Source organism: Amborella trichopoda, chromosome 13 (genome assembly GCF_054954075.1).
Source record: "Amborella trichopoda isolate Santa Cruz 75 chromosome 13, AtrichopodaSantaCruz75HAP2 v2.0, whole genome shotgun sequence".
NCBI classification, from domain to species: Eukaryota; Viridiplantae; Streptophyta; class Magnoliopsida; order Amborellales; family Amborellaceae; genus Amborella; species Amborella trichopoda.
Genome location: NC_142348.1, coordinates 5660130 through 5687985, shown reverse-complemented (window position 1 = coordinate 5687985; position 27856 = coordinate 5660130). Strand labels below are relative to the sequence as shown.

Here is a 27856-nt window from a genome sequence, read left to right as displayed (position 1 = left end):
GCAATAATAGAAAGTAAATATACATTCACAATTATGTCTTTGATATTAAGTTAATGTGGGCCTATGTTGAGAAGCGGAAAAAGTGTTTTTGAGATGCAAACACTATTTTCATTTAAATCAAAATTTTTAAGCAGTAAAAACTTAATAGCACCAAATGCGCAAGGCTGCTAGCATTTGTTTCAACTTCTCCCTTATAAGTTTAGAAGGTATATTAAAAAAAACTCAAAAACTCACAAAAAGAATATAACCATAAAATCTAAATTTTAAACAAAAAGCAAGGAGACATTCTATCACACTGTTGAAAAGTTAATGTCAAATGCTTAAGATTAGCGACCATCGAAGGTAGTAATTGAGACCTCATTTACAGAGTTGTCTTCTGTGTAATTTGCAGATACATCCGACCCTGTAACGGTTCTATCATCAAAAACCATAGGTGGGGGCATCGGCAAGCTAAGACTCGAAGAATCACTTCCCAACATGGCAACTACTGAAGAAATAGGGGGCCTCTCTGCAGCATCTGCTTGAACACAAAGAAGCCCAATGTGAATGCATCTCAGAACTTGGTTTCCTGGGCATGTCTCACCGAGAAATAGATCCATCAACTCTATGGGTCTCCCATCACGCCACAACCGCCATGCCTGTATCATTTGAACCATTAGTTTCTGTTGTCCATGTTCAAGTTTCTGAACCTCAAATAAACAAGGGAACTTCAGCAAATTGACCGACCCAAGAGGCCCCAACCGAATGACGGGAGTACCCTACTTGTTCAAGGTGGATCAAATTTCTGAATGCCCTTGCTTGTTTGGGGTTGGGGACACTGAATGGGAACCATTTGGGCATTTTTGAAGATATTTATTGAGACAGTATTTGAGTGAAATGATAGTATGGGGAAAAAAGAACTTTAATACTAATTGAGTGAAATGATGGTATGGGGATAAAAGAACTTTGATACTAAATTGAGTGAAATGATAGTATGGGAAAAAAGAACTCTAATACTAATTGACACCCTTAATGGTTTTATAAGGAATTTTGACATCCTAAAATGATATTTCCCCTGCAAGTTAAGAAATTGTGGCCCTTGTAGAAGAGATGTTGTGTTTACGTATTCTACTAGTCCTTGACTCCCTTCTGATGGCTGGTTGTTCTTTCTCCCGCAAACAATTTCCAATACCAAAACTCCAAAACTATAGATATCCGTCTTCACTGAGATATGCCCTTGCAAAATGTACTCGGGAGGCATGTAACCACTGCATATGGATACAAGTAAAAAATATTAGGCAAATTATATGTACATGTAGGAATGAGCTAAAGGCTAGGTGATCAGGGTTCAGTTCTATTCCAACTATGGGTAGGGACCCATATCCCCACTGAACTTAAAACAAAGTGAAGAAAAAAGAAATTCTATGTACATGACAAGAAGAAAGGCAATCAAACACAATGTTGAAGAAAAACTAAATAAGCAAATGAAGAAACGAATAAAATGCTTAATCAAGGGTGTGCAATGCGAGAATGCAGAAATTTTACTACATCCTAAAATAAGACACTACACTGAATCGCTGAAGAAAACAATGTCTTCACTTAACACTGGGTCCCAAACCTCTCTCACCCTCTCTTTCCCCCCTGCGTTCTCTCACTTGAGATCAATTCTTTCTTACAACTAATCACGATGCAAGTAAATGAGAGAGAGAGAGAGAGCTGGGTTTCAACAATTTCTTAGATTGAGATAATGGGGAGCCCGTTTGCCTGAATACTAAGATTACAAAGGAATGGATTACTTACTATGTTCCAACAATATTGATGGTATTGGCTTGAGTTTCATCCCCTCCAAAAAGTCTTGCTGTTCCGAAGTCTGAAATTTTAGGATTTAAATCATTATCCAGCAAAATATTGCCAGCCTTGAGATCGCGATGAATAATTCTTAGTCGAGAGTCTTCATGGAGATAAAGAAGCCCCTTGGCAATACCCACAATGATGTTGAAGCGCTTCATCCAATCTAGTTGTTGGCGCTTTTCTGGATCTGCACAATATTTTTCATGTGAATAATATATGCTTGTTGTCTCTGTGTCTCAATCATATGTATGCTTATTTCAACATTTTATATAGGACGCAGTTAGCATAAAGCATGGGATGCGGTTAGCTTAAATCCCAAGTCTTCTGATGGGAAAGGAAAGCAGTAACTCAAAACCCCGCTACAAAATGTAATTTCCCAAAATTAACACAAATCTAGTGGATATGTGAACATTTGAAAATGGATGGTCCAAATAATTTGTCACAAAAATACACCAGTTTTAAGGCTTCCAATCTATTATATTTTCTTTCATAGTTGAAATTGTCAAGGTTGCGGGTGATCACTTTGAGGGTTTTCTAGTGCCGAAACTGCAATTTCCGATGAAATATGAGGTACAAATTTAAAGCCTAGGCCTTACATTAAGTTTTTCCTCTTATACATGCAAATATACGCATGAACATCATAAAATCAATGTAGAGTTTGGATACAAACCAAATAAGATGGTGTCAAGGCTCTTTTTGGGCATGTATTCATAAACCAAAAGTTTTTCCCGTCTTTCGAAACAAAATCCAAGGAGCCTCACAAGATTCCTATGTTGGAGTTTGGCAATCAAGATGACTTCATTCTTGAACTCCTCTAAGCCCTGTCCTGAATTCTTTGAAAGTCGTTTCACTGCAACCATTTTCCCATCTTGCAACTTCCCCTGTGAAGAATTATCTTCCTTTCTTTATTGACGAAAATCACAAAACTAGCTAATCTGCGAAGGACTTTCTCAAAGAAGCAAGTTTACCTTGTATACAGGACCATACCCCCCTTCTCCCAACTTATTTGCATCAGAAAAATTGTCAGTGCATGCTACAATGGTATCTAAATGAAAAAGCAATGACGTATTTTCATCTCCTCCGACACCACCATGTTCGATTTGTTCTCTTCTGTCCCCAGTATTTGATCTCTCGTTCTGATTAAGTGATACATGGCTTTGATCATTCCTTCCTATCAAATCAAACATCATTAAAGAAATAATGAATAGAACCATGGTATTTATCACCAGTTACTCCTCTCTTGAGATTAACTAAAGAATGAAGGAGTTCAAATCACTTCAAATGAACTAATCCAACAAACCTGCCTACCTTTTTGTCTTGTCTTTCTTCTATATATACAAAACAGGCATATGGCTAGTAAAAGAGCTGCACTTGGAATAACTGTCGCGATAATGATAATGCTTGATGTGGATGATTTTTTCTTTTCATCTGCATCAAGAATAAAACCATTTTACACTTGAATCATTTTTTCTTCAAATCAGACATGTATTTGCAGTTGAATCAATTAGTCATACATTCTACTCAAGGAAAAACTAGCAAGAGTGATATGAGATACGCTTCATCTATGGACAAAGATAAACTGAAAATATTTAGCATGTCCTAAATTCTTATCATAGATCAATCCAAGAGAAAATGATTGTTTGAGTCCTTGATCCAGTGAAATTGAAAGGTAAATGTGAATGCTGATGGATGCCAAGAATTTCTGAAGTTCTACTTGAGATTTTAAATGATTGCAAAACTACATATGATACGAGATGCTGGATAAGAACAATCCGTTTCAACCAGTGTTTTAAAAAACGGCGAGTCGAACCGGACTCGCCCGGTTTGACTCGGAAACACGCGTGCCCGTGCCGGTTCCAATCGAAAACCTTGAACCGCCCGGCTCTAGAGTGGAACCGTTGGTTCCCATCCGGTTCAGCCCGGTTCTAGAGTGGAACCACCGCTTCCCATCCGGTTCAGCCCGGGTTCTACAGTGGAACCGTCGGTTCCCATACGGTTCAGCCCGGTTCACACATGACACGCACGTGCGAACGTGCCTCAGCACACTCACACGCGCACACGGGTGTCTGAGCGCACGTGCGAGCGTGCCTCACCCACACTCACACGTGCACACGTGTCCGAGCGCACGTGCGAGCGTGCGCCACGCACACTCACACGCACACACGTGTGTCCGAGCGCACGTGCGAGCGTGCGCCACGCACACTCACACGCACACACGTGTATCCGGGAGCACGTGCGAGCGTGCCCCATGCACACACGTGTATCCAGGCGCACGTGCGAGCATGCCCCACGCACACACGTGTATCCAGGCGCACGTGCCCCATGCACACAAGTGTATCCAGGCGCACGTGCGAGCATGCCCCACGCACACACGTGTATCCGGGCACACGTGCGAACGTGCCCCACATACACTCACAGGTGCCCACGTGTGTCCACAAGCACATGCGAGGTTGCCCTAATATTTTTATACACATTTTATAATTCATATTGCAGAGGTATTTATATATCAAATTTGAATACCCATCTTTCGATGTGGGATAATTCCCAAATATCATTAAATGAAAACGAAATGTAAATATAATCTATTAATCAGTAATTTATAATCACATGTAGTTAGATGGCTTGATGGTTATGACTTTGAATTTTTTACTTGACCTCCCAAGGTCGAATCCCCTTGGGCACCCCCTTGGGCATGTGTTGCATTTGAATCCCCTTGGGCATGTGTTGCATTTTTGTTGTGTATATAGTGGTTGGTATAAATATAAATATTTTTGTAAATAATATAAAAGACATAAAAAAATGAAAAATAAAAAAATTAATGTTTTATATAACCGTTAATTTTTGTTGTATATAGTGATATAATTATTTTTGTAAATAATATGAAACGTATAAAAAAAATAAAAATAAAAAGCTTATTCTCCATCTTTCTACTAACAATATCTTTTACTAAATTTATTATAGAAACCTAAAAAAATAAATTTTTGAAAAATTGAAGTGTTATTTCTAAAATTTGTATGCATTTTATTAAGTTTTACATTGATAACCAAATCTTTTATTTTATTTATGAATTTTTACATTATAAATCATGTAATATACTATTTTTCTTACAGTTGTCAATAATACATTTTAAATTAGATAATATTATAAAATATTTTTAATTTGTTATTATTTGTCTAATAAAATAATTATAAAATATAAACTAATAATTATAATTTCAGTATATAATATTATAATTAGTGAGGTTGTAATAATTTTGGATTATAGTTTGTTAGGCTGTAATAGTTTGGGTTTTTTTAGCGGGTTAGGGTTTTTCGCCAAAACGAGATTTTAATGGCCATTCTTTCATTGATTAGTGTACTCTTTATAATCATCCATATATAAATATTTTATCCATGATAATTCTATGATTTTTCTTTTATGTGATGCAAATTTAATAGTTAAAATAAATTTATATAGGGCAAAAACATCTCAATATTCACAAATTGATAAAAAAAATGAAAGTTAATAATGTAGTACCCTAATTTTTTATTGGATTCCTAAAAAACAACATTTATCATGAATTTTAATAATTTTTTCTGATTTTTTTGAAGCTTTAATCCGATTGATTCAGCCGATTCTCGATCCGGATCGCCGATTCGTCGTTCCGGATCGGTTTTTGAGGTGCCCGATCCCGATCACCTATCCGTTTTTTAAATCATTGGTTTCAACCAATATCGAACTCCGACATATAAAAAAAGAATCATATATTTTTTTGTTTTAACTAAATCAATGAGTAAATACGTTTATATAAACTTTATAAGTTTTATCAGTGTTTTGAAACACGACTTGGCCATAGTACTTAGAATTTTTCCGGTTGAATTTAATTAACTCGCTTTTCACTTAAAAAAGAAAAACAATAAATATTATAATCTGTTTCACTTTAACATAAGACTTCAAGAGTTGTATTGGTCGGCTCATCTAGCTTTCTATGACCTCGCTATTCATTTTTTTAATATATAATTTTCAGCCTCTTTGGGCCTTAAAAAATAAAAAGTCTTCCCTTGGGGGAAGCAAAACCCAGTAACTTAAAAAAGCGCGTGCAGTAAAAAGAATACGCATATGCTCTCCAATACACTATTTATGAGTTCACAACATAAAAATGTCATATATATATATATATATATATATATATATATATATATATATATATATATATATATATATATATAAATGTACTATATAAAAATTGGTACAACCTACTTGGATAAAACTCACCTCGCGAGGCGAGCAACTAGGCTGAGTCCAAGTAGCCTCGGCTGAATCTCGAAACACTAATTTTGATTATGTAATGAGGATTTGTGATTTTTCTTATTATAAGCACTAGTTTTCTATTGTTTCTTTTTTTTGGATTTTTTTGAGTAGTTTCTAGCTACAAATAAAAAAATTTCAAATTCCGTCCACTTTATATAAAATGAGATTATATATAATGAGACCATTTACTTTTGGTATAGGCATATCACAATTACTCAAAATCATCTGATGTTAAATCATCTGATGTTAAATCACAATTACTCAAAATCATCGATAAAATTCCTTTTGAACATTGAGCTTGGTCAATGAATAAATGCATCCGTATAATTTCACATCCAACGGTCAAGATTCATTATGAGTATCTTGTACCAAAGGTAAATGGTCTCATTATATACTTTCCAATTTAGATTTTTCATCTTTTTCATACTTGAATATTGTTTGCAGTGTAGTTTGCTTTTAAACTTTTTTATTTTTAACAAATTTTTAGTGGTTACAAAATATCAACTCAATAGAGATCACCTAAAAAAAAAAAAATATTTATGATAAAATAAAAATATAAAAATGCCCATAAAAATTGTAAGGATATTTTGGTAGTGTTATATGATCGAGAATTTTTTTTGTATTTTTTGCACGTGCGAGTCTAGGAGAGGAGTGGACGCAGCAAATTTAGTGTCAAAATGTTTTATGGAAAGAATTATAAATAAAGCAGTGTAGAGGCGTGATGTTGTGATTGGTCCTTCTCGACCTTACATTCAGATCAGATGGCTGGATTAAGGGATTAGGGGAAGTATATGTCTTGTATAAGTACGAAGGAAAATGTAGAAAACTTTCTCATATTTTAAAGGGTGAATAATAAATATATATGTACATATAACCCTGTTGAATGAGGTTTTGTGCAAAGTATTTACTTCTTTTTTTTCATAAGGCTCGGGCCTCGTAGAAATTGCATCCTAAATATAATAGGAAAAGGTTAAAAATTGCCTAGGCTTTATGGGGAAAGGTAAAACCGATCATTTGACATTGACCATTATGAATGCCAAAAATAAATTAGGATTACTAACCTTTAAAATAGTATAGCTTGTAACATGCTATCTAGACCGTCTATTTTTAAGATTTGTATGATTTATTGATCTTTAAATTTTATAGTCAATGTTATAAATTGATTTTGGAACCATTAGAGAGACTTTTGATGCCCAATGTGCTTTCTGGATGAAGATTTGAGGCGAGGCAATACTTTTCTTCATACGCTTTATAGAAACTACATCTGCAACGACAATTTTAGTGAAGAAAGTCTTGCAGGATTCAACATTCAGAATTTGAAATATAGAAACCTTTCCTCTTTTTTTTTTTTTTGGGTAAATTAATAGAGACGAGCCCATGCCCGTTGTTTTAAATCGTTAGTGGTTTTTTAAATAGTAAGTGGTTTTTGAATGTGTTAGATGAAATCGGAAGCCAGGTGCTACAATATGTTCCAATATTCACAGAGTGAAGCAGAGAGATGCCGATTGAACTGAGAGAGTACCTGGAGGGGCGGGATCTTCAGGAGGTGGTGGTGGCGGCGGTGGAGGGGAGGGTGTGAAGAATGACTCTGTTTCGAAACGCAATATACAACTCCCACTCAAAACTTGACCTCCAACTCGGCCATTGCAGCATGTCTGGATATGGCCAATTCTGCTCTCAAGGCAGCTCAGGCACTTCGTGGCGTCCAGATCCCTTGTGCACTGCAACAGCCCGTAAATCGTAACAAAATTATCATACATAATCGTCCCAGATGCGTATAGTCTCGGATCAGAGATGGCCCTAGTTGTTAGGTTTCTCATCAGAACACCCAGTTCCTTGTTAAAGGACTCTTGATTAGTTGCATTGTTTATATTTGAAAGGTATATTAGAATCCCTTCTATCGATCCGAAGAAACTGGAATCAGAATAGCGAAGGAGACAATTATTGTACCAAAGTATTGCCTCTTTTTTGTTCGGACATAGCCGCAGGGCATCGGTGGTGGACATGTCCATGCAGTCTCTGCACTGGGCGGTGGTGGTGTCACCCCTGCACAGGGCGAGGCCATAGACTCGGTCAGGGCTCGTGCCGGAGGTGGTGGAGTTGAAGCCTGTCGAGATGGGAACATTGGCTTGGAGGGATTGAAGGAGGCTTTTCAGGTTCTCCTCATACCTGCTTCCTGCCGTGTAATTTGAGCCCACGCAATGTTGAGCTGCTTGTGCTTTTGTTACATGCGGGAGAAGCGTGAATTCCAGTAGTGAAAGAAACAAGAGAGTTGTAAACACAATCAAACGCATCTCTCCCTTTTTATTTCCTGTTTCTGAACTCTCCTATCTTTCTCCCTCTCTCTATTTATTTGCTCTGTCTCTGAACTTCTCTCTATTTATTTGCTCCGTCTTCTCTGCATCAATTTTATTTGCTGTTTCGTGGATGGAAAGAGGTGCAGAGCTCCTGGTCCTTTTATTGACGTAGAGAGGAGAGAAGTCGTGCCAAAGACTTTCACTTTCATTTGTCAATTGATTTAATGACGCGTTTTGGTAAAGCAGGCTAGCTCACCGGAATAGTCGTCTTTTTTTTTTTTTCTTTTACTTATTTATTTTCCCATAATGCAGTAGCAATTATAAGTTAGCAATTATACGTTTGATCAGTGTTTTGAAACACGACCTCACCAAAAGTACTTGGAGTTTCTTGGCCGAGTATCCCTCACTTAAGCATAAAGCTTTGAGAGTTGTATCGGTTGCCTCATCTAGCTTTTGTATGTTGCTTTTGGCCGACAAAAGCAGTTTAAAAAGTTCAAGATAAAGAGCTCATGAGTTCGATTCCAAAAGTAGTTTAAAAAGTTCAAGAGCTAATGGGTTCGATTCCCACTTTCCACTAGCCCCTTTTTTATAATATATAAATTTCAAGCTCTTGAACCCTTAAAAAATAAAAAACTGTCTTACCTTGGGGAAAGCAAACCCCAATAAATTCAAAAAGCACATGCATCTAAATAAAAGAATGTAGTTAATGCAAAACTAAAGAACAATATGTTGGACCGCATTTGTACAATATGCGGTCCAAAGGTATAACGCATCTATTTTAAAGATAGATGCAAATAAGTGATTCATCTAAAAACAATCGAAACTAACCATCCAAATGTTCTTTTAATAGAATTATTATTCAAGTTTTCAAAATTTATTTATTTTTTCATATTCATGATCTCCACATTTAAGATTATATATTATCTAAAAATTAGGTCGAATTTTATTTCAAAAAAAAATTAATTAAGGGGCCCACATTTCTACATGTGCAGGCTTGGCCGCATGCTAACCACATCCAAAACTAAAATGCCCATTTTAGTCAACTTATTTTATTATTATTATTAATCATTAAGTGTACCCCGGCAAAGAATGTACTAGTGTTTAGATACTTGGATCGTTTAGGCGAATTGCTCACCTACAGATCCATGCCAAATTGTAGGATTGACGATCTAGATTAGGTCTAGATAAGCTTGAATCAGCGATCTAGAAAATGTTAAAAAATAAATGAAGTAAATTAAAATTTAAATAGGAGTTTATAGGTGGCTATATAGAGAGGACTTAAGAAAACATTAAATATTCTTAAAAAAGTGTAGAAGATTTTGTAAGGGGAGGGGAACTGGTTTGAGACCCATACTGTCCTAGACATGGCTTGGTCTTGACCAATGGCCATTTGGATAAGAAATCACTGGGTTTTAAAATGCTAAAATGGACAGAACAAAAGATTTCATATCAAGATTATCTTTAGAAACGACCAATGTTTTAAAACCATACGATTTCTGATTTAAATCATTAATTTAGATGGGAATCGATCAGGACCGAGCTAGTTTTGGATGGTATGGGTCCTGACCCAATTCCCCCTAAGACCCTCTTATATATTTTTTCTTTTTTATGCTTATTTAGTATTTGTGTAGGTTCCCCTCTATATTTAGATCCTATAAACCTTTAATTTAATTTTGATTTGATTTTAATTATTTTTTAACATTTTTTGGATCACCAATTCGGATCTAGACCCAATCTGGAAAATTGTTCATCTTGCGATACAACATAAATATGTGAGTGAAAGATTCGATCCATTGTCCAAGTTTTAAAACACTGGAAAATACATAAAATAAAAGAAAAAAGTTTATATAAGGTTGCAACATTAAACTATTGAAGTAAGGTAAGAGTCTTGCAGAAGTGAGTGTTTCGATGTTTGAGAATGCAATATCTGATCATCTTGACCTCAATATGTGTGGACATGACGGAAAAAAAGAATTCAAAGTCTAAAATATAATGCATCTTGTAAAAAATTATCTGAATTGTCTATTTTCAAGAATTTTAGGTCTTCATTGACTTGTTTAATATGTATTATTTTTAAAACTTCAAAATAGGGATAGAAATATATTATCAAACAATGACCAAGATTTTGAGGATAAAAGAATACCTCCAACCAAATTTTAGATGTTCACCCTACCCATATAGTAAAAAGTGTGCAAACCTCACCCAACGTAAATTCTGATGGTGGCGTCAAACCAAATGGGTGGGTACGACCACACGTAAAAAGTTCGTCTTTACAAGGTTTTCGTACTTTCGAAAGTGTGCTTTGTCATCCATTGAACGTTCATACTCAACAAAAAAATAAAGGCTGCCGTTGGCGTACGGACGCATCCGTAGGTGTTACCATAAGGTGCATTTTCAAATTTTATCATAATATAAAATGTTGATATAAAATATTTTTAAAATTATCTTAAAATTTATTTTTATATCTAATAATAAAATTTTAAATTTAAAAAATAGTTAAAATCGAGTAGATCTATAAACATATAAAAATCTGTAAAATGAATGGTGTAGATAATATGTTGGAAAATGTATTATTTTTGAGATTTAAAATCTTTTTATTTTTCATGGTCATACATCTCGACGTCGAGATAATCAATCAAAAGTTTTTCAATATTAAAACTACCTTTTCCGATGGATTTTTTAGGTGCATTCGTAGCCCTACATTATAAGGTTGCATCTTTATATAAACTTTTTATATGGGGATGAAAGTATTATGGTTTGGATGCAGTTGGCATACAAATGCATCCGTAGCTCTAGAGGTAAGGTGCACCTTCAAATTTTATCATAGTATATAATTTTCATGTAAAATATTTTTAAGATTATCTCAAAATTTATTTTTATATCTAATTATAAAATTTTAAATTTAAAAAATAGTTAAAATCAAATAGATCGATAAACATATAAAAGTCTTGAAAATGGACGATGTAGATAATATGTCATAAAATATATTATTTTTGAGATTTAAAACTTTTTTATTTTTCATGGTCATATATCATGAATCAAAGGGTTTTTCATCTTTAAAACTATATCTTCGGATGGATTTTTCTGGTGGATCCGTAGTTGTAGAGGTAAGGTTCCAACCTTATATAAACTTTTTCCTTATCGTTTTTGTTTGTTTTCGTAACTGTTGGGTCACTTACGTGAATGCAAGAGTCCACAAAATAGACCGTAATTATTGTTTTTGTTTGTTTTGTATCTGGGAAAGTATACCCTGTTTTTGTTTGTTTTCTATATGGGAAAGTATACCCTGCACTAGTCTAGTGATGCATGAAAACTGGAAAATGCACCCATTGTGATCCCTGAGGGCCATCCACAAACTGTGATCATGAATGGACGGTAACGACGAACCCATTCTCCACAATTACCAGCTCAAACGGAGAGAATGATTCATTTTCACCGTAATTCACTGTCATTGGACGGTGGAAAATGCCTATGCTTTACAGTTTGTATGCTACATGCTACACTAAGCAATCCCTTTCAATATTCAGAGGAGATGCCGTTTGACGTGAGAGAGTATTCGCTTACCTAGAGGGGTAGGATTTTCAGGCGGTGGTAGATGCAGAGAGTTTGTCGTAGCCGGTGGCGGTGGTAGCTGCAGAGCGTTTGTCGTAGCCGGTGGCGGCGGTGAGTTTGGCATTGGCAGTGGTGGCGGTGGAGGGGCGGGTGTGAAGAATGAATATGTTTCATACCGCAGTATACAACTCAACTCCCGCTCAAAACTTGAGCTCCGACATGACATGACCATTGCAGCAGCTGGGGATGTCGGCAATCAAGCTTTCAAGGCAGTTCCTACACTCTGCATCATCGAGATCCCTCGTGCACTGCAACAGCCCATAAATCGTTACAAAATTATCGTACACAGTCTTCCCGGATGCATAGAGGAGTAGCGGGTCAGAGACAGCTCTCGATGTCAGGTTCCTCATCAGACCACCAAGTTCCAGGTTAAAGGAGTCTCGATCAGAGGCATTGTTTACATTCGAAAGGTATAATCGATTCGTGTTTATTGATCCGATGAAATTGGAATCAGAGTAGCGAAGGATGCACTGATCGTCCCAAACGATCGCCTCTTTCCTGGTTGGACGTAACTGCAGGGCGTCGGTTGTGGTCCTGTTCATGCAATCTCTGCACTCGGCGGTGGTGGTGTCAGCCCTGCACTGGGCAAGGACATAGACTTGGTCAGGGCTCGTGCCCGAGGTGGTGGAGTTGAAACCCCTCGAGATGGAGGCATTGGCTTTGAGGGATTGAAGGAGGCTTTTCAGGTTCTCTTCATAACTGCTTCATGCCGTGTATTTTGTAGAGCCCAAGCAAAGTTCAGCTGCTTTTGCTAGATGCCGGAGAAGCGTGAATTGCAGCATTGAAATGAATAGGAGAGTTATGAAGACAAATAAACGCATCTCTCTCTCTCTATTTCTTTGCTGTGTCGGATCTCTCCTCTCTTTCTATTTATTTGCACTGTCTCTAATCTCTCTTTACTTATTTGTTCTCTCTCTTTATATGCTCTGTGTCTCTAATATATGTATCAATTTATTGCAAAATTGTTTCATGCGGGCTGGATCGCTTTTTTATGTATGGAAAAAAAGATGTAAAACATTCGTCTTTAGAATGGATGCATGCCGTGTTCTTTCTAAAAGTAAAAAAAACTAACGTTCCAAATGTTTGCCTAATATTTTTAATTTTTTAAATTTTTTTTTTTTTCATATTAAAATTGATTAAGCGGTCCGCATTTCTACGTTTGTGGGCTTGGACGCATAACAACCAGGTCCCAATTTATTTATTTTGCTGTTTTTAATCTCTCTCCCTATGAATTTTTGTGGATGGAAAGAGCTTTTGTTCCATTGACGTAGAGATAATCGTCGCAAAGACTTTGACTTTTGATTTGCTATTTGAATTCGTTTAAGAATTTGGGATTGTGCCCCTTGTACTCACGCGTTTTGGTAAAGCATGCTAGCTAGCTCTTGAAAATAACTCCTTTCAGTCTTGATATTGCGTCTTGCACACGTTTTTTTAAAAAGTTTAGTTTATATTGAGACCAGGCTCTAAACATTCGAACTAAAGTCTATCTCAAAAATTTCATTAGAATAGATTGTTTTAATGTCTAAATATTTTCAAATTGGTCATCTCGACTTCAAGATACATGGACATAAGAAAAAAAAAGTGGATTTCAAGTTTTGGAAATATTGCATCTTGTAACGCATTTTTTGGACCATCAATTTTCAAGATTTTCAAGTTTTCATATATTGCTCGATCTACACTATTTTTGAAGCTTTAAAATTTATAATTAGAGATACAAATATATTTTAAGGCTATCACAAATATTTCCAGAATTGAAATCAGTATTTTAAAAAATGCCGAGTCGAACCGGACCCGGTTCGATTCGGGAATCGACACAGGTCGTGCCGGTTCCGGCATTTTACACAGAATCGCTCGATTTCAGAGAGAACCAGGTGATTCTGTACAGTGAATCGCCGATTCACTGTACCGAATCGACGAGTCCCATGAAGAACACTGGCTGCACAGTGTTGTTCTTCACGGGTTTCTTCAAATTTTGTCTTTTTTTTTTATCATTTTTCTTCTTTTTTTTGCCATGTGATCGAATATTCAGGCTTTATGCAGCTTTTTCCAGCCTTTTCATGCATTAAATGGAGGAAAACTTCATGTTTTTTTATCATAAAAGTTGCGGGTTTTAGGGTTTCCGCTTTTCCTTTTATTTCATGCCAAATAGGGCATGAATCTGTGAAAAGTTTGAGGCATATTGATCGTAAATGTGTTCATTAAAAATTTCTGTTACGAATTTGTGATTATCTTTGAGAAAAACAGATTAATTTGGAGATTGAAGCCATGGGTTCACTAAACCAGGTAAGAACTCTGTGTCTTTTTTTTTTTTCCTCCATTTGATCAATTTCAGTCCATATTTTGAAAATAATCAGTTAAATTTGTAGGGTTTTAAATCTTTATTGTGTCTGTTATCATTTACCATATTCAATTTTATTTAATTTACTCAATTACAGCCTGAGTTTTTAGAAGAACACAGTGATGTCTATGAAAAACAATTTCTGCTATTTTTTTTTTTGTTTTTTTCCGTCTTTCGATCTATTGTTCACGATAGATTAGAAATAATGTGTTAGATTCTAGGGTTTTTAATCGTTATAATCTTGTTTATAATCAGATATATTCAATTTGATCTGATTTATTCAATTTAAGCTTCATTTTTTAGATTCAATGACTGTTATCTGTGAAGGACTGCGTTTTTTTTTTTTTGCTCAATTTAATCGAATTGATTTGATTTATTGATGATAATGTGTTCATAATTTAGGGTTTTGATTTTTTATAGTGTTGTTTATCAAAACATATACTCAATTGGATGTAATTTATTCATTTAGAGGTGGATTTTTTAGTTGAAATGGCTGATGTAAGGTGGCTTTGTGAAGAACAGATTTATTTTAATTTTTATTTATTTATTTTTTATTTTTTTGTAATCCATGATCGAATTTTTTGAAAATTTGTGATTTTCCGAAAAGATGTGAAAATCGTGACAAGGTTTTGATTATCACGAGGTATTAAACCATATTTTTAATTTTTATTGTTTGAGTTTGCTGTACTTTTTTTTTAAATTTTATCCATGATCGAATTTTTTGAAAAATAATGATTTTCCTAAAAGATGTGAAAGTTGTGACCAGGTTTTGATTATCATGAGGTATTAAACCATATTTTTAATTTTTATTGTTAAAGTTTTTATTGAAAAAGTTGTATGTTGATAGATTATTTATGCAAAAAAATGCATGTTATTATATTTTTAATGCAAAACTGTATTTTTTTAATTTGTTGTTAATGCATTTTTGAGTTGGAATGACTGATGTTAGGTGGCTCTGTGAAGAATAATTTTTATTTGTTTTTTTGTTTTTTTTACATGATAGATTTTTTTGAAAAATCGTGATTTTCCGAAAAGATGTGAAAATAGTGACCAGGTTTTGATTATCATGAGGTATAAAACCATATTTTTAATTTTTATTTTTAAAGCTTTTGCTGAAAAAATTGTTTTTTGATAGATTATTTATGAAAAAAATTGCATGTTTTTATATTTTTAATGCAAAACTGTATTTTTTTAATTTGTTGTTAATGCATTTTTGAGTTGTAATGACTAATGTTAGGTGGCTCTGTGAAGAATTTTTTTTATTTGTTTTTTTTTTAGTACATGATAGATTTTTTTTGAAAAATCGTTATTTTCCGAAAAGATGTGAAAATAGTGACCAGGTTTTGATTATCATGAGGAATTAAACCATATATTTAATTTTTATCGTTAAAGTTTTTGTTGAAAAAATCGCATGTTGATAGAATATTTATGCAAAAACATACATGTTATTATATTTCTAAAGCAAAACTGTATTATATTTTTAATGTAGTTTTGCATTAAAAATGTATTTTCAATTTTTAAAATTTTGAACGCAAAAAATACATGTTGTTAAATTGTATTATCGTGAGGAATTAAAGTGAATATCATTGTAAAAAAATCGTGGCATGTATGACAATTATATTATCTTGCATTTTTTCAATTTTATTATTAAATTTTTAATGTAAAAAATGTATGTTCTTGATAATTGAGGTGTAGCCATGTTTGGAGCTTGCATTTTGTATTATATTATCCTGTATGTTTGTAATTGATATGTACAAAATTTTATTGTCAATAGAAGTATTTTGCAATAACAAATAACAACAAATATAACTACATGAACTACCCTAACATATTATCACTACACATGGTAATTATTTTTCTTGTTGAATTGTCAGGTTAATTTTTAACTTTTTACATCATAAAACAGTTGAATCATGTCAAGATTTGCAGAAGACCCTGCATGGCAACATGGGGTCAGACTTGATCCCAATAAAAAAGATCAAATTATTTGTAATTACTGCCAAAGAGTGATAAAGTAGTGGGGTACATAGGTTCAAGCAATACTTGGCAGGGGTATAGGGAGATGTTTCTATATGCAATAGTGTCCTTAGTAATGTAAAAAAAATAGATGGCGGCATTTCTTAAGGCTAACAAAGGTAAAAAAATTGCCAAACGCAGGATGAATGAGGAGATAGCTAGTTTATATACGCCATCAAGCAGGAATGATTCAGAAGAGCAATATAGTAATGACCTAGAAGAGCAATATAATAATGACCTGGAGATGGCCACAATAATGAGTTTACATGAACAATATCAGAGGGAACGTGGGTTTAGAATGCCCAGTGGTTATCACATAGGCATGTATAGTGGGTCTAGCTCAGACATGCATGGTGGGTATAGGTCAGACATGTATGGCGGGCCCAGTTTAGACATGCATGGCGGGCCCAGCTCAAATATGTATAGAGGGGTTCGTGGCAGTATGTGTCAACAAGAATCAAACTTTGAAGAAATAGTTCTTAGCTTATCTAAGAGTGCCAGTATTGCAGGTCATTGTCGTATAAACCCATTTCTCTCAAAGCCTAAGTCACAATAGATGACCCTAAATGGCATGGTTAAAGGTATAAAAAACATGTTGGGGAGATATGTTGGTAAATGGTTCTACGATAAAGGGATTCCCTTTGATGCGGCCAATAGCCTATATTTTCCACCTATGGTCAGTGCAATCTAGAGAGCCGGGCCCGGTGTAAAACCCCCAATGGCATAGGAGCTCAGTGGGCCAATATTAGATGAAGAGGTAGAAGAAGTTACAAAGTGGATTGAAAAATATAAACCGAGTTGGCTAAGGACATACATTACTCTCATGAGCGATGGTAGGTTGAATAAAATTAACAAAAATGAGTTTTTAAACTTCTTAGCCTATTCCCCAAAAGGTACAGCTTTTTTGTCTAGCAAATACGTATCAGGGACGAAGAAGGATGCAAACTTCTATGTATGACTATATGATCAGATAGTGGAGGTGGTGGGAGATAAGAATGTAGTCCAGTTTATCACGGACAATACGCGTGCATGTGTTTCTACGGGCAGCAAGTTGATGGATAAGAGGAAGTATCTAGTATGGACCCCGTGTGCTGCACACAGCATCGATCTTATGTTAGAGGAGATCGGTGAGATCAAAATTATGAAAGAGACTCTAGAGGAAGCAAGGTTGGTGTCGAGATTTATATACAACCACTCTAAAATTTTATTTTTGTTTAGAGAACACTCTAAGAAAAAAGAGATAATCCGAATTGCTATAACCCGCTTTGCGACCGATTACTTAACTGTGGACTCCATTGGGGAATATGAAGGTGCATCAAAGAGATTGTTTACCTGTGAAGAGTGGTTAAATGACCGCCTCTCGAAGTCCAGTGCCGGTATAAAAGTGGACGACATAGTCTCAAATAAGAGGTTCTGGCTTCGATGTTCCCGTGTCGTAGAGGCCACTGCACTTTTGATCACGGTGTTAAGAATGGTGGATGCTGACCAGAAAGCTACCATGGGCATCCTTTATGAAGGTATCGAGAGGGTGAAATCAGCTATTGGGGAGAAATGTAGTTTTGCTAGCAAAGTGATCGAGATTATAGAAAGGATGTGGAACACCAAATTTGGATGTCCAATTCATTACGCTGGTAAATATATATTTATATCATTAGAATGTTTCATTTTAAATAATTTTTTTATGAAATTGTAAATGACATTTTCCTATCTATATATTTTCTAAATTACTACTTCAACCCAAAATTTTTCTATTTGACACTTGAACATCTCTACAAGATTAAGGACGGGGTCAGATACATTATTGCAAGGTTGGAGAGAAGCCATCGAAACCAAGTAGCAGCAATACAAGAGGTATTATTTAATGTAACTTCATTAAGTTGTTATATTTGTGAGGAATAATGCACTAAAACGAAATATATTTGTTCTAGTATAGGGATGCTATAGGATCCTTCAGAACTAGACTTGCTAGGAATTCTCGAACTAAGATGGATCCAGCTTATTCTCTAGCTAATATTTTGTTCATTCATATATTTAATCTTATGAATTGTTCTTACCCTTACAATGTTTTTTACATTTTAATTCAGTTGAATGGTGGGAGATATATGGTACTGATGCAGCTCACTTAAAGAGGATAGCAATCAAGGTGCTCTCCCAAACATATTCTGCTACTGGCTGTGAGCGCAACTGGAGTACATTTCAATGACTGCACACTACTAGGAGGAATCGACTCCCTTCGGAGAAGCTGCATAAACTAGTCTACATTCATTACAACTTAAACCTCCGAGAGCGACAAATAAGAAGAAAGCTTGAAGATTATGGGCCGATAGACTTAGACACAATATTTGTCACAGACACAGCAAACCAATGGGTAGTAGAAGAGGAGGAGCTAGTGTTGTACAAGAGAGCGTTCCTTGAGGTTATCGGTGATGAAGATCTTGAAGAAGGTGATGAACAGCATGAAAGAGGAAGAAGTCAGCCAACATATCCACAATTCATCGGAGATGTAGTTGATATTGCACCTAATGATGGAGAGTGGGAAGGGGGTCTAAGAGAAAATGAGAGAGGAGATGATTCTGAGGTCACCCTATCCCAGCCATATTATTCACATATCGAGTCCCAACTGCAATAGGGTAGGGATGAGCACGACAATGTAGGTGAGCATGAAGGATGGACAAGCTTCAGGGATTTTGGATTGGGAACACAACAGAACACTAACACTCAGGGATTTGGGTATAGTCAGACGCCTGCTAATATCGATGATTCGTTTTTAGATCGAATCAATGAATTGTCAAACAAATTCAATCAATGGCAACCACGTGACCAAGAAGAAGAACGACGTCGTTTGCCATTTTATTTTTAGATCATATGTTACTAATTGTATGCTTTATTGTAGTCCATGTATGTTGATATACTTATTCCATGATAATTCTAAGTTTATCCTTTTATGTGATGTAAATTAAATGGTAAATAGTAGTTCATGTAGGAAAAGAACATATCAATATTCGCATATTCATACAAAAAAATGAAAATTCTTAGCGGAGTACCCTCATTTCCTATTGAATTCCTAAAAAACAATATTTATAATGAATTTTAATATTTTTTTCAGATTTGTTTGAAGCTTTTATCTAACCGATTTAGCCAATTCTCAATCCGGATCGCCGATTCGCTGATCCGGATCGGTTTTTGAGGTGCCCGATCCGGGTCACCGATCCGCTTTTTAAACCATTGAAGGAAACCATATTTCTCGACACTCTTTGAAGGTGTGCTCTATGTTGATTATTTAGAGCCTCGACTCTATACAAACCACATCCTATGTTTTATGGGGTACATTTTCCGGTGTGGAAATCTTTTTAACCTTTTTTCAAACTATTTGGAATCAAGACATTAGAATCTTGATCTACAACTCGACTCTATCAAGAGCCATACCACATCTTTATATATGAAAATGATTAATATAAAAATATAATGATATTCCTAAATATAAGAATATATAAACTATGCTCCTTTGGGTGCATAGTTTAGTTCTACTCCTTTTGTCGGAAGACCTAGTCATGAGGATTATTTTCAATCTAAAATTTCGAGAACTACTTGAAAATTAATAGTTTAGTTCTAGCACTTGGATTTCCCATTGTTGGGCAGCACAACACAGGCGTTGGATTTCTCATAGTGAGCCAACAACCGCTCCGGAGGTGCAAGTAAGTTGTAGGAAAGTTGAGTGGTACCATAGAACACTTTCCCTATATATTTTCCGCAAATGTAGGCATGTTTTGCAAACTAAATCTGTTATACCTCGTACGGATTAAAAATATGCTTGCTTAGATGATTTTCAAGTGAAGAGGGTGCTTTAATAATGTCTCACAAGTGCCACTCATGTGGCAATTTACATTTTAACTGGCTAATGACATGTGTGGTGTTTATGAAAATTAATAACAAAATTATTTTACAAAATATGACGTAAATAAAAATAATTTATTTTATTTTTATTTAATTATATTGTAGTACAATAGTCCCTAAATAGTTGTTTATACGTTCACTAAATGTTATTTGATAATTCATAACTAATTTTGTTCCCTCCTGGTTTGCAGTTTATTTCTTCCATATAATGAAATAAAGTATTTATTATAATTCAGTAGTTCTTATTTTTCCATGAATTCCTATTTTCCTATTAAGTTTTAAGTTTTCATTTACTTAAAAAAATTGGATGTACACATGATCCAAATTTCAGATGTGTCTGATTTGTAAAAAAATTATTCAAATTAAACCACAACCAAACTGTTGTAACCGTATTATAGATTTTAGGTAATGACAAGTCATTAGTGATATACTGTAGAAATTCACTCATGAGTGTTTGTAAGTGTTCGTAAACTTTTGGGAGTATTTTGATTTATTTTTTTCAATTTATATTTTTCAAATTATTTTCTTTTTATTTTTATTAGGTGCGCCTCACTGAGATCTACGCATGCTCTAAATTTCAAATAACTTGGATATTTAGAAAAAAAATTGAAAATTGAAACACCACCAGATTACTGTGACCATGCGATAAAGTTTGGATGGTGAGGATGCGGGATAAGAGGGTCTCATTCCATATAATGCCAACTACCTTGTGTTGTCCCTCGTTATTATATGTTTTACATTAAGTTAATGTGGATCTATGTTGAGAAATGGAAAAAGTGTTTTTGAGATGCATAAACCATTTCCATTTATTGCAAAAGTTTCCTACTGGAACAACTTAGTAGTACCAAATAGAGAGTGGTGTTCACATTTGTTTCATCTCCTCTCTAATAAGTTTAGCAAATATATTACAAAACTTACCCATAAAACTCACAAAAAAAGTATCACCATAAATTCAAATTTTTTTTAAAAAGCAAGGAGACATATTCTATTACATTATTGAAAAATTAATGTCAAATGCTTACGATTAGCGACCATCGAAGTCAGTAATTGAGACCTCATTTACAGAGTTGCCTTCTCTGTAATTTGCAGATTCATCTGACCTTGTACTGGTTCTATCATCAAACACCATAGGTGGGGGCATGGGCAAGCTGAGACTCGAAGAATCACTTCCGAGCATGACAACCACTGAAGAAATAGGGGGCCTTTCCGATGCATCTGCTTGAATACAAAGAAGCCCAATGTGAATGCATCTCAAAACTTGATTTCTTGGGCATGTCTCACCAAGAGTTGGATCCATCATCTCTATGGGTCTCCCATCGTGCCACAACCGCCATGCCTGTGTCATTGGAGCCATTAGTTTATGTTGTCTAGTATGCAAAAGGAAAGAACAAAAAAGTAATAATAGAAAAACAAAAAAACGAAGATAAAGAGAATATTATTTAAGGGTTAAAACCCCTTAAAAATCTTAAAGGGTCAAAATATGCCAATTGACATTAGATGACTTACTTTTTAATTTTCATTCCTCCTTCAAAACAAAAAAACAAAATCTTAAAATTGTTCATGTTCAAGTTTCTGAACCTCAAATAAGCAAGGGCACTTCAGCATATTGACCGGCCCAAGAGGTCCCAACCATATGACAGGAGTGCCCTACTTGTCTAAGGTGGATCAAATTACTGAATAGGAACAATTTGGGCATTTTTGAAGATATTTCTTGACATGGAATTTGAGTGAAATGAAAAATATGGGAAAAAGAAAAACTTTAATGGCAATTGAGATCTTTTCACTCCCTTATTTTATAAGGAGTTTGGACACCCTAAAATGTTATTTCCCCTGAACGTTAAGAAATTGTGGCTCATGCAGAAGAGATGTTGTATTTACGTATTCTACTAGTCCTCGACTCCCTTCCAATGGCTCATTGTTCTTTCTCCCGCAAACAATTTCCAATAGCAAAACTCCAAAACTATAGATATCTGTTTTGACTGAGATAATCCCCTTCAAAATGTACTCGAGCGGCATGTAACCACTGCATATGGATACAAGTAAAAAATATTAGACAAATTATGTGTACATGTAGGAATGAGCCAAAGGCTAGTTCGTCAGGGTGGCCCAACATGATATGTTGAGATCTATTCCAATTATAAGTAAGACCCCAAACCCCCACTAAACTACCAAAAAAAAAAGCAAAAAAAAGAAATTATATGTACATGCCAAGAAGAAAGCCAACCAAACACAATGCTGAAGAAAAACTAATAAGCAAATGAAGAAACGAATAAAATGCTTAATCAAGGGTGTGCAAAGCAAGGATACAAAAAACAATGTCTTCACTTAACACTGTGTCCCAAACCTCTCTTTTCCGCCCTGCTCTCTTTCACTTGAGATCAATTGTTCCTTACAACTAATGAGGCAAGTAAATGAGGAGAGAGAGAGAGAGAGAGAGAGAGAGAGAGAGAGAGAGATAATCGGGAACCCATTTGCCTGAATACTAAGATTACAAAGGAATGAATTACTTACTATGTTCCAACAATATTGATGGTGTTGGCTTGAGTTTCATCCCCTCCAAAAAGTCTTGCTGTTCCAAAGTCTGAAATTTTAGAATTGAAATCACTATCCAGCAAAATATTGGCAGCCTTGAGATCGCGATGAATAATTCTTAGTCGAGAGTCTTCATGGAGATAAAGAAGCCCCTTGGCAATACCCACAATGATGTTGAAGCGCTTCATCCAATCTAGTTGTGGGCGCTTTTCTGGATCTGCATAATATTTTCATGTGAATAACATATGCTTGTTGTTTCTGCGTCTCAATCATGTTGTCTCTGTGTCTCAATCATATATATGCTTATGTCTAACATTTTATATAGGATGCAGTTAGCATAAAGCCTGGGATGCGGTTAGCATAAATCCCAAGTCTTATGATGGGAAAGGAAAGCAGTACCTCAAAAGTACCTCAAAACCCCGCTACAAAATGTAATTTCCCAAAATTAGCACAAATCTAGTGGATATGTAAACATTTTAAAATGGATGGTCCAAATAATTTGTCACAAAAACACACCATTTTTAGGGCTTCCGATCTATTATATTTTATTTCATAGTTGTAATTGTCACTTTGAGGGTTTTCTAGTGCCGAAACTGCAATTTCCGATGAAATATGAGGTACAACTTTATAGCCTAGGCCTTACATTAAGTTTTTCCTCTTATACATGCAAATGTGCGCATGAACATCATAAAATCAATGTAGAGTTTGGATACAAACCAAATAAGATGGTGTCAAGGCTCTTTTTGGGCATGTATTCATAAACCAGAAGTTTTTCCTGTCTTTCGAAACAAAATCCAAGGAGCCTCACAAGATTCCTATGTTGGAGTTTGGCAATCAAGATGACTTCATTCTTGAACTCCTCTAAGCCCTGTCTTGAACTCTTTGAAAGTCGTTTCACTGCAACCATTTTCCCATTTTGCAACTTCCCCTGTGAAGAATTATCATCCTTCTTTATTGACGAACATCACAAAACTAGCTAATCTGCGAAGGACTTTTTCAAAGAAGCAAGTTTACCTTGTATACAGGACCATACCCCCCTTCTCCCAACTTATTTGCATTAGAAAAATTGTCAGTGCACACTACAATGGTATCTAAATGAAAGAGCAATGACGTATTTTCATCTCCTCCCACACCACCATGTTCGATTTGTTCACTTCTGCCCCCAGTATTTGATCTTTCGTTTTGATTAAGTGTTACATGGCTTCGATCATTCCTTCCTATCAAACCAAACAACAACAAAGAAATAATCAATAGAACTATGGTATTTATGACGAGTTCCTCCTCTCTTGAGATCAACTAAAGAATGAAGGAGTTCAAATAACTTCAAATGAACTAATCCAACAAACCTGCCTACCTTTTCGTGTAGTCTTTCTTCTACATATACAAAACAGGCATATGGCTAGTAACAGAACTGCACTTGGAATAACTGTCGCGATAACGATAATGCTTGATGTGGATGATTTTTTCTTTTCATCTGCATCAAGAATAAAACCATTTTACACTTGATGGATGCCAAGAATTTCTGAAGTTCTACTTGAGATTTTAAAAGATTGAAAAACTACCTATGATACAAGATGCTGGATAAGCACAATCCGTTTCAACCAATATCAAACTCCGACATATAAAAAAAGAACCATATTTTTTCATTTTTTAACTAAATCAATGTATAAATATGTTTATATAAACTTTATTAGTTTGATCAGTGTTTTGAGACACGACTTGGCTATAGTACTTGGAGTTTCTCGGCCAAGTCTGACTAACTTGCTCCAGTCATGTTCACTTAAAACAGAAATGACAACGAAGAAGAAATATAATAAATATGATAACCCGCCTTACTTTAGCATAAGGCTTTGAGTGTTGTATTGGTTGACTCATCTAGCTTTTGTATGTTGCTCTCTATGAACTCACTATTCAAAAAGCACGCGCATATGCTATCCATTTAACCCCTCCTCTCAAAAAAAAAAAAAAATACAAAAGTTAAGAAAAAAAGAAAAAAGAAAAGTGCCTTACCTTGGAGGGAATCGAACCCCAATCACTGTAAAAAAAACGCACATATGCACTCCAATACACTTTTATTATCTCAAAATTAGTAAACCTACTGTGATAAAACTCACCTCACCCTTAGGGCGAGGCCGAGCTACTAGGCTGAGTCCAAGTGGCCTCGGTCGAGCCTCGAAACACTGATTTTGATTCTGTAATGCGGATTTGTGATTCTTCTTATTATAAGCGCTAGTCCTTTTGTTGGATTTTTCTGAATAGTTTCTAGCTACAAATCAATAATTCCATCCTCTTATATAAAATGGGATTTTATATAATGAGACTATTTACAATGGGCATAGGGAGGTCACAATTACTCATAATCATCCGATGTGAAATCCGATAGCTTGGGTGTGTCACAAAGTTAAATAAAATTGATATAGAAAATTAGGATAGGATTTTATTTCACAAAAAAAATTATTAAGGGGCCCACATTTCTACATGTGTGGGCTTGGCTGCATGCTAACCGCATCCAAAACTAAAATGCCCATTTTGGTCAACTTATTTTACTCTTTTTCTTAATCACTAAGTGTATCCCTCCAAAGAATGTACTAGTGTTTAGAGACTTGGATCGTCGAGGCCAATTGTTGACCCACATATCTATGCCAAAATGTAGGATTGGCGATCTGGATCAGGTCTAGATACGCCTGAATATGTGATCAAGAAAATATTAATAATAAAACAAAATTTAAATAGAAGTATATAGGTGGCAGAACTTAAAAAAAACATTAAATATGCTTAAAAATGTGAAGAAGATTATGTAAAGGGAGGGGGGAACTGAGCTAGGACCCATACCGCCCTAGACATGGCTTGATCTTGACCAATGGCAATCCGGATAAAAAATCACTGGGTTTTAAAATGCTAAATTGGACAGAACAAAAGATTTTATATCAAGTTTAGAAAAGACCACTGTTTTAAAACCATACAATTTTTTATCCAAATCACCAATGTAGATGGGAATTGATTAGGATCAAACATGTTTTGGATGGTTTGGGTTTCTCCCTAAAACCTTCTTACATATGTTTTTTTTTTTGTTAAATTAGTATTTGTGTAGGTTCCCCTCTATATTCGGATCCTATGAATGTTTAATTTAATTTTGATTTAATTTATTTATTTTTTTAATATTGTTTGAATCGTCAATTCAAATCCAAACCCAATCTGAATAATTGTTCATCTAGCAATACAACATAAATCCGTGGGTGAAAGTTTCGATGCATTGTCCAAGTTTTAAAGGATAAGAAAAGACATAAAATAGAAAGAAATAGTTTATATATGGTTGCAACCTTATACTATTGAAGTAAGATAGACCACAAAAATCATACAAAAGAGAATGTTTCGATGTTGGAAAATCTTGCAGCTGATCATCTTAACGTCAAGATGTATGGATGTGACGAAAAAAAAAAAATTTAAAATCTAAAAATTAGTGCATATTGTAAAACTTTATATTGACAGTCTATTTTCAAGATTTTTAATTATTTATGGACATGTGTATTATTTTTGAAACTTCAAAGTAGGGATAAAAATATATTTTAAAAAAATCATCACGATTTTGACAGTGAAAAAATATCTCTAAGCAAATTTTATATGTTTGCCCAACCCCTGTAGTAAAAGAGAGAACCAAGTACACATCTCACCCAAAGTGAATTGTGATGGTGGCGCCAATTCAAATGGGTGGGCAGGACCACGCGTAAAAGTTTGACTGTATAAAGTTTTGGTTACTTTTGACAGAGTTATTACATGAATGTTCATACTCAACCAAAAAAATTAATAAATAATTTTTTGGGTCCACCTTCATGAATGCGATAGTCAACAAAATAGACCCTAATTACTTTTTTTGGTTTTCATTATGAGAAAGTCTAGTGATGCCTGAAAACCGGAAAATATACCCATTTTGCTCCCTGAGGACCATCCACAAACTGTGATCATGAATGGACGGAAACGTTGAAATCATTCTCTACAATTACCAGCTCAAACGGATAGGTGATCCATTCCCACCGTAATTCACTGTCATTGGACGGTGGAAAATGCCTATCCTTTACAGTTTGTATGCTACATGCTACACTACGCAATCCCTACCAAAATTCAAAGAGCCGTTTGAACTGAGAGAGTATTCTCTTACCTGGAGAGGTGGAATTTTCAGGCTGTGGTGGCTGCAGAGAGTTTGGCGTAGCCGGTGGCGGCGGCGAGTTTGGCATTGGCTGTGGTGGCGGTGGAGGGGAGGGTGTGAAGAATGGATATGTTTCATACCGCAGTATACAACTCCCGCTCAAAACATTACCTCCGGCATGACCATCGCAGCATTTTTTGATGTCGGCAATGGCCTTTTCAAGGCAGTTCTGACACTGCGCAGCATCGAGATCCCTCGTGCACAGCAACAGCCCGTAAATCGTTCCAAAATTATCGTACATAGTCTTCCCGGATGCGTAGAGTAGCGGGTCAGAGACAGCTCTCGATGTCAGGTTCCTCATCAGACCACCAAGTTCCAGGTTGAAGGAGTCTCGATCAGTGGCATTGTTTAAAGGCCAAAGGTATAATCGAATCCCGTCTATTGTTCCCATGAAATTGGAATCAGAGTAGCGAAGGATGCAGTGATCGTACCAAAAGATCGCCTCTTTCCTATTGGGACATACTTGCAGGGCGTCGGTTGTGGTCCTGTTCATGCAATCTTCGCATTCGGCAGTGGTGGTGTCACCCCTGCACTGGGCAAGGCCATAGGCTTGGTCAGGGCTCGTGCCCGAGGTGGTGGAGTTGAAACCCCTCGAGATGGGGGCATTGGCTTTGAGGGATTGAAGGAGGCTTTTCAGATTCTCCTCATACCTGCTTCCTGCCGTGTAATTTGAGCCCAAGCATTGTTCAGCTGCTTTTGCTCTATGCGGGAGAAGCGTGAATGACAGAAGTGAAAGAAACAGGGGAGTTGTAAACGCAATCAAACGCATCTCTCTCTATTTATTTGCTGTTTCTGATCTCTCCTATCTCTATTTATTTGCTTTCTCTCTCTCTCTCTTAATAT

At 35.5% G+C, this 27856-nt stretch overlaps 1 protein-coding gene across 1 annotated transcript; it reads right to left on the bottom strand.

Annotated features, from left to right (window-relative positions):
• Nucleotides 1–173: 173 nt before the first annotated feature.
• LOC18428730 (uncharacterized) lies at nucleotides 174–27856 on the bottom strand. Its single transcript, XM_088855319.1, has 15 exons — nucleotides 26966–27856; nucleotides 24164–24283; nucleotides 23824–24026; nucleotides 23527–23737; nucleotides 22789–23026; nucleotides 22156–22300; nucleotides 21304–21613; nucleotides 11982–12209; nucleotides 7643–8338; nucleotides 3139–3258; nucleotides 2799–3001; nucleotides 2501–2711; nucleotides 1780–2017; nucleotides 1103–1247; nucleotides 174–638 (listed from the first exon to the last, which is right to left on the bottom strand). Exons 1-15 carry the CDS (start codon nucleotides 27780–27782, stop codon nucleotides 327–329), a joined length of 4197 nt encoding a protein of 1398 aa, XP_088711445.1. The 5' UTR covers nucleotides 27783–27856; the 3' UTR covers nucleotides 174–326.